General features: G+C 40.1%; 1 protein-coding gene across 1 annotated transcript in view; it reads right to left on the bottom strand.

The window, feature by feature from the left end:
• Positions 1 to 13,542, bottom strand: part of LOC308309117 (tetraspanin-8-like) — a 14,922-nt gene extending 1,380 nt beyond the window's left edge. The window contains exons 1-8 of the mRNA XM_080754590.1: positions 13,406 to 13,542; positions 12,152 to 12,217; positions 9,693 to 9,806; positions 7,647 to 7,721; positions 6,374 to 6,448; positions 2,804 to 2,911; positions 522 to 557; positions 279 to 362 (exon numbers count right to left, since the gene is read on the bottom strand). Coding sequence (XP_080610716.1) covers positions 279 to 362; positions 522 to 557; positions 2,804 to 2,911; positions 6,374 to 6,448; positions 7,647 to 7,721; positions 9,693 to 9,806; positions 12,152 to 12,217; positions 13,406 to 13,465 — 618 coding nt within the window. The 5' untranslated portion in view covers positions 13,466 to 13,542. The remainder of the gene's footprint in view (positions 1 to 278; positions 363 to 521; positions 558 to 2,803; positions 2,912 to 6,373; positions 6,449 to 7,646; positions 7,722 to 9,692; positions 9,807 to 12,151; positions 12,218 to 13,405) is intronic.
• Between the last annotated feature and the right edge of the window lie 1,991 nt (positions 13,543 to 15,533).

Here is a 15,533-nt window from a genome sequence, read left to right as displayed (position 1 = left end):
AACTAGTCGTTTTAGAAAGGTGCTTTCTTGGCCCACAGATGATCATCATGGCTTAAAATCCGAGCTGGGTAGTGCATGTCGGGAGGGAGGGGAGTTATGGTGGAGGGTGGGGGGGGGCCCTAAATGGACCATCCTAAATGGTCCATTCAGATTCCCCTAAAGCTAAACTCTGACAGTATACAAATGCAGGTCATTTGGTTCCATTTGTTCACTGTCAGAGTTAAGGGGAGACCTTGAAATGTGAAAGTTTGAGAAAAGACTGTTTGTAAGTAACTCACCGCCATGATAGCCAGGGTGAAGGACACGCCCAGGATGTAGTCAACAAACACGTTCAAGTAGCTCTCAAGGATGGGGAAGCAGGGCTGAGGGACACAATGAAGACCATGCGTTCTGAATCCCCACATAATATGATATTTGGCTTTTTTTTTAGATAACCTCAGATCATTTGAATAGGGGCTGAGAGGGAGGAGGAATCGATGATTTGAATATTTTTTTTTGTAATTGCACTCAGAGAGACTGACCTGTGGGTAGATGGTCTTGGTCTTCTGGCCGTATGACTGGAAAGGAAAGATGCAGGTCATCACTATCTAGCAACCTTTTTTAAAAACACATCGAGACAAGATCTCTTTTTCAAGTGGGAACTGGCCAAGAGGCAGATTAAAATGTCACATCTCCGCTGTACATACAATACACAACAAAACAACAGTAGTACATCCATGATACACAGAAAAAAAAACATATAAAAATCTCCAAAGTGATACACTTTATGCAACATGAGAGACAACCTATGATCCTTAGGATACTGTAAGTAGCACAGGTAGGATAATAAAGTCCTAATAGAGGCTTAGACATCTGTACAAGTACAAGTATGCGCAAGTTCATCTACAATGATCCTTTTGAACCTTTGCAAGGGGATTAGCGAGGCCCAGTGGTGTAAAGTAACTACCGGTACGTACATTTACTTAAAGGAGGACTTCACCACTTTTCAACCAATCTTCATATAATAGGTCTTCACTAATGTTCATGATAAAATATCACAATCTTTTTCTACTCAGTCTGGGTCTCATAGGAGAGCTGTGGGTGGGTCAAATCCTTCCACCGGTGACATCATCAATGGGAAATGCAAGCTAATAGAAACTGCAGACTTTCTATTCCTGAAAAGTTGCAATGTTAAAGTGGAAGCCATTGTTCTCGTGATAATAAAAATAAAACTTTTTTTTCTTCTTTTTCAAAAATATTGTTTAAAATAAATCTGTCAAACGATGATGTCACCGGTGGAAGGATTTGACAGCTCTCCTATGAGACCCAGACTGAGTAGAAAAGAATTGTGCTATTTTATTATGAACATTAGTGAGGACCTATATGAAGACAGGTTGAAAAGTGGTGAAGTCCTCCTTTAAGTACTATACATAAGAACAATTTTTAGGTATCTGTACATTACTTGAGTATTTCCAATTTCCAATACTTTTACTTCTACTCCACTACATCTCGGATCCAAATATTGTACTTTTACTTCACTACATTTATTTGAGAACTTTAGTTACTAGTTACTTTGCACATATAAATTATAATATTAGATAACATACATTAACCACAGGGGTCAGGGGGTCCGGGACCCCTATGGGGTCCTCAGAGTTACTACAGGGGGTCCTCCAAATCTTTGTGCGATAGAAACCTTTTTTTCTCCTTTTTTATATTAACCACTTAGCGTCCATATTCTGAGAGGTTTAGCCAAAATTATCAGATCTACAAGCTCACAATGCCTCGCAGCACGAGGCGTTGTGAGCTTGTATAGATCGGCTATTTTTGGCAAAGAGGTTTGGTGCAGAGAGGGAAAAAGAGCAGACCAAGTACAGAGTGAAAGGTCAATTAAGTATTGACGGTTCAAGTGGTTAATGAACACCTAAGGCAGGGGTCTTCAACGTTTTCAGGTCAAGGAACCCTTAGTTGAGAGAGAGATGAAGCAGGCACCCCCACAAGCTTTTCATAGATTCCATAGTTTCATTGTCTGACAGCACAGTTATCATTGTATTTTGGATTCATGTCAATTTGTGTTTTCAGATTTATTTGTCTAACACTGTTATTTTTTTTTACTCCCAGTAGGTAGTCATTTGTGGACTCACATAAAAATGTGTGCTGCATGCATAGACAAATGCATAAATAAGCATCAGAGTATGTTTGCAGTTCATGTGGGAATCAGTGCAACGCATGCATGCACAGAACCATAGTGATTACTGCTCATATGAACTAATATGAAGTCAAACACTAGCTTGTTTTGATTGATTGATTGATTGATTGATTGATTGATTGAAGACTTTATTAGAAGTTTGCATAGGAAAAGGTACAGTTTCATGACGGTACAGTTCACTGGTACAAGGTCTACTAAAAGGAGATCCATGAAAAGACTAAGCTTATTTCCACAGGAAACCATTAAAGTATCTCATATGACATTGAATGACAGACGAATAGAACACAGTACTATGCAGTAGATATGTAAAGAAAAATAAAATGAGAGAACAAAAAAAGGAAAACAGTAAGTCTAAGTATATACAAAGAAGGGGCAGGGGAGGGTAGGGTTGGGCTAGGTTAGTTTTTTTTACCAGTTGCGAACGGCTGCTGCCTGTAAGTGGTTTTTCAGGGCAATTTTAAAGGATGCTAGTGATCCACACTCCTTTATGGCCTTCGGTAAGGCTTTCCACATTTTGGTGGTATATCACCTCGTAAAGTTACAATGAAACCCACTACATGTAGGCCTACAGTCGTATGCATGATATGTTTGTTGTGTGTGTAGACGCGTACTCACCGTGGCGGTTGTGCATAACCGCCCCTCCATCTCCTGAGCTTTACACAGGCAGGAGTCTGGGATTTGATTCCCCCAGTCCTTGTAGGAGAACAGACCACAGCAGTGGAGCTAAAGGAAGACAAACAGATAGGCGGGGGACCTTAGGGCACTTTGTCATTTCTGGCTGCAGACGGTGGACAAAGTGTGTGCCCTCTCTCTGCATTAGTTAAGCCTAGAATTATAGAATGCTTTAACCAGTGAAAAATAGCAGATATACAAGCTCACAGCGCGGCACCGAGTGCCGCGCTGCGAGCTTGTAGATCTGCTATTTTGGAAAAAGTTGTGAAAATGTGTGCAAATCTTTGAATATATGTATTTTCAAAGCGAACGTTTGTAACTCAAATTTTGCTTCTGGGTGGTCCCTGGAACTAAATATTTTGAGATGCGGGTCCGTGGCCATATAAATACAATTTTGGGGGTCCTTCACATGAAAATGTTTGAGAACCACTGACATAGTAGTCTCTCAAGAACAAACTAACTGAGCTCCATTTAAGAGAAAAGGACCTTTTCTTTGACGATGGCTGGCCAGATTGCTGACATAGAAGGATTCAAAAGACACTTATAGAATCGGGTCAAAATTCTAATTTTCACGATTTTTCAAAAATAGCAGATCTACAAGCTCGCAGCGCGGCACTCGGTGCCGCGCTGTGAGCTTGTATATCTGCTATTTTTCAATAGTTAAAGCATAAAATAATGATACACAATAATGTGTACCCGTTCTAAATGGGTTAACAAAGACACCGCTGACAAATAAAACCCTTTCAGACATTGAGACATTTATGAGGGACATCAAAAAACATGACATTAAATTAAAAGTTTAACCCTGAGTGAATGCTGTTTACTGTATGTGCTTGTGGTTCACGTGTTTGTTGTAGAAATTGTTTCCGTCAAGACACTCTTTTTTTATTTGACCCAAATATGATTAAAAGAAAGCAGGACACGCGTGTGAAACTGATCTGAAAGAATAACAAGTTGTGGTAGCAGTTGTCAGAGTGGTGGAAGCCACATTTCTACTCTTAGCTGGCGGCTCTGATACTTTTATATGTACAGGCTGTTTGTGCATGTATTTGTGCTTCTGTATCAGTTGGATGGTTACTGAACGCTGCAGACCTGTCCCAGACGACTTGAGAGGTCTGAATGATTCATGATGTCGCACAACGTCAGAAATGTATTTTGACCTGAAACCATTCAATGCTACTTCAACAATAGTATTTTGTAATCAATTACTTGACAGATGGCTTACGAGTGTAAAGATCTGAGACCTGTGAATACTTTTTCATCCTTGAGATATTCTTAAGTTAATAGTAGTCTGGCTTTGAATTCATGCCTGCATGCGTGTGTGCCTGTGTGCCTGTGTGCGTGTGTGCGTGTGTGTGTGTGTGCGTGCGTGTGTGCGTGCGTGTGTGTGTGTGTGTGTGTGTGTGTGTGTGTGCGTGCGTGCGTGTGCATGTGTGTGTGCATGCATGTGGTTTACTGGTTTAAGACTCATTTACTGAGAACAGGAAATGTCAGATGGTGAATTGTTGTGGAAACATCGGTTTCACACGAGGCACCGTTTCCGTTTATTTAAACGGAAACAGTGTTGCGTTGAACCACCTGTTTGTGTTACTCAAGTCTTGCAACTATGTGGCAGCAGAGAAGCCCAGCATTCTTTGCTGAAAGGCAAACATTTCAGGTGAAGGATAATCCACTTCTTACCATTGAGACTTTTGTTACATGAGCTAATTATTTTTGAGTATTATCATCATTGCAGATCCCCTTTTGTGATATAACGTTGTGACATTGATCATTAAATATAGGAGAAGAGTAGAGTATCCACGAGTTTCCAACGCCCCATAGTGCATTGCGCAGACGTCTGTACCGAGCTTCCGGCGCCGATTTACAAGCTCACAACGGGTTGCATCTGCGACGCGACGTGAGCTTGTATGTCTGCTGTTAAACCCGGAAGTTTGGTCCCGATGGTCTCCAGTAAACTCACGCGGAAACTTGTGGATAAATGTTTATGAAAGTGTCATTGCACAGTGCTACATAGTAACAACCAAAATACACATATATGTCTTTTGTTGGGCGCTAGCCCAGGCTTTTCTCTTTGAAATGCCTGGATCCCGGGGCTAGTGGTGACTCTCTGCTGATTGGGTAACACCTCTCTGACAGCTGACACATCCACAAAACGAACAAAACATGCAAACCTCCAAGGCCGTTGCACACCATTTCACAGCATTTCAAGGAAACATGTTATTCAACACGGAAAACACTGCATACTAAAAATGGCCCCAACCTTCTTTTCTTTTTAAAGTACCCCAGCCCAATGAGCTGCTTTCCTAATATATATTTCTGGTGAATTGGCCCCAGAATAGGTGATGGTGTTTTTAGGTCCTATTCACACTAGGTGCCTTTTATAAAGGAAATGTGCTGCACGCCTACAGCGTCTTCTCTGCAAAAAGAAAAAGAAACAAGAAGGCTCCGTCATGCGATCAACATAAACATCTATGTCAGTGGTTCCCAAGCATTGGGTCGGGACCCATTTGTGGATTTTGGACACATTTATATTGGTCCCTTAAATTTTGTTTTCCTACATTTTGTTTTTAATTATTATTATTTCAAAACATTTTCAAAATACATTCCCAAAAAAGCTAAATTTTTCACAATAATAAAAAAAATGCCTTTTCTAATAATTTCATGAATAAATAAAATAAATATCTAAGAAATCACATAAATTAGAAAACAAATGTTTAAGAAGTAGTGAAAATAGCTGTTAGCACCGCGTTGTGACAGATCTGCTGTTTTCTTTTGGGTCACGGGCTAAGTTTGGGAATTGACCTCTATTGGATACGGCATAGGCCCTGACTTTAGTTTTTATTCTCCTAGAGCAGTGGTTCTCAACCTGTGGGCCAAATTATTTTGGGGGGTCCCCAGATGATTAGCTTAATTAATGTGAATTGTTTTCTCACTCAACAGTAAACAAACCAACATGAAGTTTAAGTGTATAGACAGAGGGTATCTACACATTTCTAAAGCAACAATTTAGGACTTTTTAATACCTAACCAAATTGTCAAATATTAGAGGCAGAAATTGTGAAAATAGCCAATCTACATGCTCACAACGCCTTGTGAGCATGTAGATCAGCCATTTTCACAATAGAACTGTTGTACAAAATGTAATTCCTCAACTCTTAGTGCTTGTCAGGGTGGTGGTGGTGGGGGGGGGGGGGGTCCCCAATTCAAATATGATTATTTTGGGGGTGGCGGCCTGAAAAGGTTGAGAACCACTGTCCTAGAGTGCAGCTATACTAAACAACTCCAGCAGTCTGCTCTATAGGATTTTAGCCTGGAGTTTCTGGTCCCTGGCAAATTTGCCCAGGAAAAATCTCATCTTCCTTTAGCATCTTTTCAAGAATTGGAGACATATAATGTCAACACAATGTCCTTGTTGTGCACTGAACCACGGTGCCATTTTGTTCCCTGGCTTTAGAGCTGGGAAGCCGATGATAGCCCCTATGCATGCATGCATGTGTGTAAAGTCTGTCTTACCGTCTTCTGCACGGAGTACACAAAATCCTTGTTTGGCCCAGATATTTTCAACACGTCTTTCATCTGCTCCACAATCTACACAAGCACACACACACACGCACGCACGCACGCACGCACGCACACACGCGCACACACACACACACACACACACACACACACACACACACACACACACACACACACACACACACACACACACACACACACACAGCATCGCGTTAGTTCTAACACTTCTACGACAGGAAACGATAGTTGTTTTAAGATATCATTAAAACGATCCTGACAGAAACACAATTAAGTACTAAGGAAGAAATTATATAGCTGCATATATACATATATATATATATAATATTTATATGTTACCATCACTTATAATACTTCTACAATACATTATGATATTTGGTACCTTGTAAGAGTGTAAATGTCTCCATTAGGCCTGATAGCTGTTGTTTTGGTACAGCCTATCTTGTTATGGTTCATCTCGTCCTTGACGCAGCTACAGTATAACTGTGATCTCTGACTTGTGCCTCCTGGCAGAACTACTGTACCACTGACATGAGTGTTATTGTACTTCTCCCCATGATCATTTACATAAAGCATAACCATCACCACCTGGAATATTGTCTGGTCTCCTAATTGCCACTGTGGTGGAATTCAGATCAATCAATAATCATGAGAAAATTAGCAGACAAGACAATTATATTAGGTGGTGGTGTGGTCAAGTTTATATAACATGATATCATGGACAGAAGTACAATTTTAACACTCTGGACAGTGGTAAAAGAGTTCTGCCAAGAAGAATGGTCCGACACTAGAGTTATAATGTGTGGCTTCAAGGCCTCTGGAACAAGCTGTACCATAACAAGATAGGCTTTACCAAAACAATAGTACTGAGGCCTACTAAAGACCTCTCGACTCCTATCAAGTATTAGTATCATCATACTGACCTAGATATTAATATAATCAATGAATACATGATCTACTCTATAACGTCACACATAATCAATCATGATAAACTCTAATCTACTGCACCACATTGATCGGAATTCCACGACAGTACCTTAGATCAGATTTGTTGTATTCAGATCGGTTGGCTGTTAAACGTATATGTAATTTATACTTTGTTGTATGAAGAATTGCTTGCAAATCTGTTATTTCCGGCAAGTGACACTGTATAACCAATTATAAATGAGAGTTTTAAGTGATTAACTCTACATTAAGTGTAAGCGTGAAACATTGGCGTTGCTACTTGTTAATCATGAGAACATCACACCTGAGGACGAGCAACAGCAGCGGAGACTCCAGTACTCAGCGTTACGATGCTTCCAGTGATCATACACACCAAGAACTGGATGGAGAAAGGGATGGAGGTGGAGGGGTTGGAGATACTTCAAAAAGTAGTTCAACAATAGACCAGGGTTCCCCAATTAGTTTTCCCCAAGGGCCGAATTATGTCTAGGTTACCAAGCCGAGGGCCACAACATTGCAGGGAGCGACGGTGGGGTTCCCTCTACTCCAGCGACAGTTCAGATATCGTCACTGTCGAGCAGAAACCTTGTATCTCCAAGTTTCAAATGTGTATGTTTTTTGGTAAAGCAAAGCCCTGCTTCATCATACAAGACCATCGCACAAAAGTGACAAAACTAGTGAAAACAGCAGATCTACAAGCACACAACGCCTCGCGATGCGAGGCGTTGTGTGCTTGTAGATCGGCTGTTTTCACTAGTTTAGTACATTTTTTAGACGATAGATACAAAACAAACGGTTTTGGACATACAAGGTTTCCACCCGACAACGGCGATATACTAGTGTTGTTGCTGCTCTTATACCACCATTATTACTGTGGTCGGTGGGGACCAGACAGTAGCCTCCCGCGGGCCACAAATGGCCCACAGGCCGCCTATTGGGGAACCCTGGCCTGTACTAGACTATGGTGCACAGTTCAGGCAAACAATGAACTTTAGAACAAGGACACCAGCACTCACTTTAGAACAAATTCTTCATTTGTTTATTGAAGGTTTATACTCAGCAGCAGTGGGCCTTCCTCAGCGTGTAACTGAGGAAGGCCTACTGGGCCGAAACGTCCGTATGTTTGCTGCTGCAAACCCTCAATCAACAAATGAAGAATTTGTTCTAAAGTGGGGTCGTAGATACACAGCTATATTTTCGTCCATGCCTTACCACTTGTCCCTAAACTTCTTTTCTTTTCTTTTTTTCTTTTTACTATTTTGAAAAACATTTTAAAGTACTTCAAATAGCCGATCTACATCGACACGTTGTGAGCTTGTAGATCGGCAATTTGAAATATAAAAAAAAATGATTTTTTCACAATAGTAAAAAATGTCAAAAAGGTTTAGAGGTAAGGGGAATGAAAATAGAGCCCACAGTGTCATTTTAGGACAGTTTGCTTTGGTTTTCACAGCACATTGATGTAAAGAAAAATATAAGATTAGACTGGTATTGTGCAAAGTTGCAGTTGAGTTCACTTATGTATACTTTTTGATTACCATATTTACATTACTTTTTTTTGCTCTTCAATAGCACCACTACAACTATGTTTCTGTTGGCCTACATGCTGCCGTACAGAGTAGGTCTACAGACTCTGTTTTAGACAGAAAGGTCTACTGCACTCTGTTGCTAGTAGGGCTGTCACGATTATGACATTTTACATGACGATTAATTGTCCCTCAAATCACTAGTCAACAGACTGCAGTCAGGATTCTCATCGTGCATGCATGCGTCTGAACTCTGAATATGTGTGCCTGTGTGCAGTGGCATCAGTTCAGAAAAAGCTAAGGTATGGCAACGGCGCGCGTGCAAGACACCATTCATGTTGCTATACCTTAGCATAGCAACAGGCATGATACATTTATTTTAAGAAGTACATTCTATTTTTTCCCCCGTTTCTACGGTTTCTTGGGCTGAATATGGCAGCCTGGAATGGTTGTTCAAGTGCAGCTAAACTTGGCATGTTAGTAAACGTGCCACAATTAACAATAATGCACTGCACCTGTGCAGCTGACCTGCAGAACTTGGGAATATACCATTTTATCAAGATGGGGAGAATAAAAGTGTGGAGAATATAATTATAATACCTTGTTAAAGTGACCATTTTGTAACATTTTGCATTTGTAGTTATTTTACTGTAATTTAACAACATAATAACTAGACCAGACAGACAAAGAGACATTCATGGATTTATATTTAAAAGTAACTTTTATTTTCCCCCCTGGACCCAGGGTATGGCAGCTGCATACCCCTGCCATACCCAATTGACGCCCCTGCCTGTGTGCTTGTGTATGAAACAGCTTGGACTCACCATGACGAGGGCCACCTTGTTCTCGTTGTGAGCACCATAGGCTCCCAGAAGAGAGAAGGTCAAGGTGAGAGTACCCATCATGTACAGGAAGAGGAGGCATACTTCACGGACCAACTACAGAAAGAGAGAGAGAGAGAGACAACTTGTAGACGGCCCACTTCATACAGAGATATAGAGATATATAACCCATTTAGGCCTAGAATTATTGAATGCTTTAACCAGTGAAAAATAGCAGATATACAAGCTTGCAGCGTGGCACCGAGTGCTTGTAGATCTGCTATTTTTGAAAAAGTTGTGAAAATGTGTGCACATTTTTGAATATATGTATTTTCAAAGCGAACGTTTGAAACTCAAATTTTGCTTCTGGGTGGTCCCTGGAACTAAATATTTTGAGATGGGGGTCCGTGGCCAAATAAATATCATTTTGGGGGTCCTTCACACGAAAGAGTTTGAGCACCACTGACATAGTAGTCTCTCAAGAACAGACTAATAACTGAGCTCCAGTTAAGTGAAAGGGACCTTTTTCTTTGACGATGGTGAGCCAGATTGCTGACATAGAAACATAGGTTTTTCAAAAAAATCTTAGAAGGATTCAAAAGACACTTATAGAATCGGGTCAAAATTCTAATTTTCACGATTTTTCAAAAATAGCAGATCTACAAGCTTGCAGCGCTGCACTCGGTGCCGCGCTGTGAGCTTGTATATCTGCTATTTTTCAGTAGTTAAAGCATAAAATAATGATACACAATAATGTGTACCCGTTCTAAATAGAATGAGATAGTGACATTTTAAGTTGTACAAAGTTGGCTGGTATAAAGTTGCTTAAATACCCGTACCAGTTTTTCCACCACACAAGATGCTGACCATGCCTATCCTCTATTATGTCAAAGACCAGTAATAGTAATAAAAAGCCCCATTAGCAACTAGAAATTGGTGTTGTGCTAGAGAAAAAGCAACGGGCCACCACAAACCGCAGGGTTCATCTCAGAATCGTTTCGATAGATTCGGTTATGAGATATCTTGCATCAAATGTTGATATTTTGGGCTGGGTGTGACGCTATTATGGCCAGGATAGCTATGGGACTCAAATATGTAGGTTTATCTTCCAACTGAGCATGAATGCAGACATGCAGTCAAATGCACCCAAAACGTTTCATAGCAATCTGCCATGTGTGCAAGTTTAGCCAAGGGTGGAGCAAGAGGAAAGATCATGGAGTCACCAAACTTGGTAGCACGGCTCCGAGGCAATACAGCCAATTACATATAGTTGCATAAGCATGTAAGCTAGTCAGGGGCAACCAACTTCAGTTCCCCAGTTCCACTGTTTACCACTGGCTTGTACCTGTATATCATTGCCCCCTTGACATGTAACAATATGAAAATGGGGAAGTGAAGGTTTAGAAATAGGGAAGTTGCATGGTTAGCCAGCTTCCTCTATATAACATTGTAAACATTGTAAATGTGTTACATTGTTTTTAATAGCTTGATCTTAAATTGCTTTCAATGATTGTTACCCGTTAACCCAGATAATAAATTGAGAATATGTGGAAATACCTAATTATGTTCGGGTTGTATGTGGTGTGGTCAAAATAGAATTTTAAGTGAACAGCATGTTTCACAAGCCTACACTGAAAAACATTTCCGGTCTGAGAGTTGACAATGAACACCGGCCACTAACCGACTACAAATTGATAAATGCAGAGAATTGCATTGAAGGGGTTGGAATTACCCTTTTCTTTTATTATGTTTGATGAATGCGGGCCACTGTGGCCCCCAATGCTTCTCACCGGGGTTGAACCGGTTCAGTTCTTTTTCATGCCTATTATAGAACCAGTTCAGAGTGTTTCCACTGAAAATTAATTGGTTCAGAACCCTAAAAGTTGACACGGAACTGGAACCAAAAGATTTGGCCGCCGGTTCCGTGAAAGCACAGAGGTTCCACGAATCTAGAACGGAACCAGTTCTAGAACCAAAGTCCTTTTGGTGGAAAAGGGAGCTGTGTGTAGGGATGGGATGTCGTTATTATCGTTTATCGTGATTTTTTAAAAAATAATAATCGTATTGTGGAGAATAAAATTGATCGTGAAATTATCCTCCGTCATGCACTGGGATCAATTCACCTTTTATTTGCCGAGCTGCATATCCAGTACCATTTAAACCGCTATAATTGGTAAAAATGGACCAGGAAATATCGTACTTGATCGTCTTTTTTTCACTCACTACCAAATCTCTTTGCCAAAGAATTGCCCAAGATCTACAAGCTCGCGTTGTGAGCTTGTAGATCTTGTAGATGCGTTGTGAGCTTGTAGATTTTTGGTAAATGTTCTGCCCCAGGATAATGGATGTTGGAATGGGGATATTTTGATTATCGCGATAATATCGTAAATCACAATTTCTTTGGTCACAATAATCGTGACATGACATTTTCATATCGTCCCATCCCTGCCTGTGTGTATTACCTCTGAGTCCTTATGTCTCCAGGTGTCATTCCACATGCCCAAAACCAGGAGAAGTACACCAACAATCTGAAACATGAGAGGACAATATCTCAATATCATTATTTGTTGTCCTCAGGCAACTTCAGGTCGATACACATCTACAGTGTACACGCAAGAGGCCTGTTTTTATATGCTCTATGTTCGGCCAGTGAGCTGTTGTGTTGACTCAGGGGATTGGTTGTAGCCTACTAGAGTTAGTTCGATGCAGTTCAGTTTGCTTTCCCAGTTTTAAAAGTATAACAAGATATAGGCCTAGGGCTAGGCTTTGCCGCTCTAAAAGGCAGTATTACTGTAAGGTGATGCCATTTTCAGAACGGACGTGACTAGCTGTTCAATGATTTGCCTTTAACCACTTATATTAGTTATTGTAGGCATAATGCATTACTGATGAAGTGAAGTGATGATTAGCCTATTCTTCTTTTTTCCCCCTTGTAAATCACCTGTTTTCACTATTTTCAATTTACTATAAAATGAGTGATTAAAACCGGGCACAGACAATATTATCTTAGTATGCTACTTATGGCAACATCCCAGATGATATCTAGTTTCAATATAATATATTCAGCCCTATAGTGGCCAAAAGCATGCCCATATACGGTAGTTAACCAGCTTGACTGCAGAGTCAGACTGCACACAGTGCACAGACTGCACACCTATAGGCTAAATATGGACAGTGTTGGCCTGTATTAGGAGAGTAATATGTTAATACTCATTACATATTACTCCTTAAAAAATTAGTAATATTTATATTATTTATTACTTGGAATCAAGAGTAATATATCCTACATATAACGTTTGCCCCCCCCCCCACCTGCAAAAAAGAGAGAGAGAGAGAAAAGAAAACAAATAGTAAAGTGTTGTTTAGCCAGTTCCTTGGGGGAAAAAGGAAAAAGTAATAATAATAATAATAAAATTCAACAATCAACCACAAAGGCTATAAAATAAAGAAGCAATCTCTCTTGACATTTTAAACATTTTTTTAACGTAGTAGGATAATGGTATAATAGCCTAATGTTTTGGCAAAGTAATAACATTACATAACAGTCTTAGGTCTACTAAGTAATAAGTTTGCCTACTGCCCAACAACACTGAATAGGCCTATGGAAATAGCTTGGTGCGCACCTAGTTGAAATAGATTATGAAATGTGAGCACTTCCTACACTGGGTATTTACCGTATTTCCATATAGGTTTTGGAGAACCAAACATTTACTCACCGAAAAAAGTAAATTGTAGGAAGTGAACACACTCTTCAGACGAGGGTTGATTTTTGCCATTGTGAGATTTTAGTCGTCTTTTGAGCAAAAGTAGGTCTAAAAGGTTGTGCTGTGGGCTATACCTTCCTTTCCCGACGTGGTAAAGGCAACGTGTGCAGTCCTTCAACACACCACAATACATCTTCATAACAGAAAGTTGAATAGGGTGGAGAACTTTCATTTTCAGATTCTTCACAGTGGGCGTGGTTTACTGGTGCCACTAAACTAAAGAATCTCCAAAAATATTTATATCAATAATTAATAATATCAAAGCCCATCTAGGAATCATGCATGAAACCTTTTATTCTGTGAAAATAATAGGCTAACTTTCCACCACTGCACACAGAATTGTTTCTCATGCTCGTTCACCCTGATCGCCTGTAGAGGTCACCATTAATCAACATTTCATGCAAAAGAAAACACGTTGAAAAAATAATCCCACAATGAACACAGCATGAAACAGTTTCTCTTCATTAGTATTACCTCTGCTGACAAACAATCTTAAGTAGGCCTACTAGTCCATGGGGCTGTTAAGTAAGACACATTTTGTAGGCAGAGGAGAATTTCTGCCCCCATGTTTCCGTGAATCTTTTTACTATTTTTACTATTTACACATTTTTCTTCTCTTTGTTGTTGAAAGGAAAGTGTTAGAATTATACTTTAGTCGTTATTTTTGTCTCGGATCTGTTCAAATAGCGAGGGACAGAAAATGCTCTGAGGGCAGAGTTCTCCTCTGCCTACAAAATGATGTCACCTGCTCTTAAAAGCCCCATTCCATTCGTTCACCTTGTCCACGACCGGACGTCCTCAGTTGATTGAACAATATTGACGGAAGCTGTACGTATTTCCAGATCTTTTCCACTCTGTTTTATTATGTAATAGTTTATATTTGTAAGTAAATGTTAAAGTAGTCATGGATTAAACGTTATTGGGATTGTGCAGTTTGCAGAGCTATTTAATGATCACGTGTAGTGTAGGCCTATGGTTATATGCGGACCAGGAGTCTAGACCAAAATTCACAACATTATCCGAGGTAAACAATAAACATGCCAGCCTCTGTGATAGTAAAATATGTTATTGTTGTTTAACATGGTATAGATATCATTCTCAGTGTTAAAAGTCAATGCCATGATGTTTTGATCTGATAACTAATGCACGAGACGAGAATCTGCCCCACTCCAGGGACAGAAAGATTGACCAGCGAAATGTCAAAGTGTCCAGGACACGGGATAATGGAAAGCCAAAACATTCTACATCCTTGGCTTCTGAGTCCAGGAGACTCAGTCACAACAACATCCCATCCATGTTATGTTTAATTGTCCAATCAGAATGTGACTAATGTATTCTGTAAACTCCATATATCTGTGAATCATTATGCTTTGTACTCAGAGCTACGATGGGTGATTTTGCTCTACTGTACTTGTACAGTACTTTGAACTCTGACTAAACTTCACCAAAAAACGCATATTCTCCGGTGTGGTCTCATTCATTGTGTGGAGTACTTTATTATGGTTGGGGAAAACTGTTCATCAATATGGAATATGATTTTACATTTCCATCACTCTGTGACTGTGATGTGTGTCAGCTGGAGCCAACTTGATTTGATTGATTGATTGAAGACTTTATTAGAGGTTTGCGTAGGAAAATGTACAGGACACAGTAGGCTACAGTTCACTGATACAAGGTCAGGATAAAAGGATAAACACCACTGCTGCTCAGTGTTCTGTGGGAGGCTTGAGCCATCAGCCATGGGTCTGAGCTTCATGTGGGGGACAAGCATTCCTTTAATCAAAAAGAATGTATTCATAATAATGTAAGTATAGTAGCATATTTATGAGATAAATATAGGCTAAAATGAATCAAACCTCAACTTTGTTTCTTGTGTGTTTAATTTTACATTTTCATGCAGGCTATTGAACCTTTTTTTTGCCTTTATTGATAGTACAGTAGGTTGACAGTAAACAGGGAGAGAGATGGGGAGTGACATGCAGCAAAGGCCGTCGGGATCGGGACTCGAACCCGCGGTGGTATTCGTCTGGACCGCTAGGCCAAGGGGCTCCCCTGAAAACAAAAATCACACCCGTGTGAA

This window comes from Nannobrachium achirus, assembly GCF_963921795.1.
Source record: "Nannobrachium achirus genome assembly, chromosome: 23".
In the NCBI taxonomy this organism is placed as follows: Eukaryota; Metazoa; Chordata; class Actinopteri; order Myctophiformes; family Myctophidae; genus Nannobrachium; species Nannobrachium achirus.
Note: the sequence above shows the minus strand (reverse complement) of the source record. Positions and strands in the feature narration are given on the sequence as shown.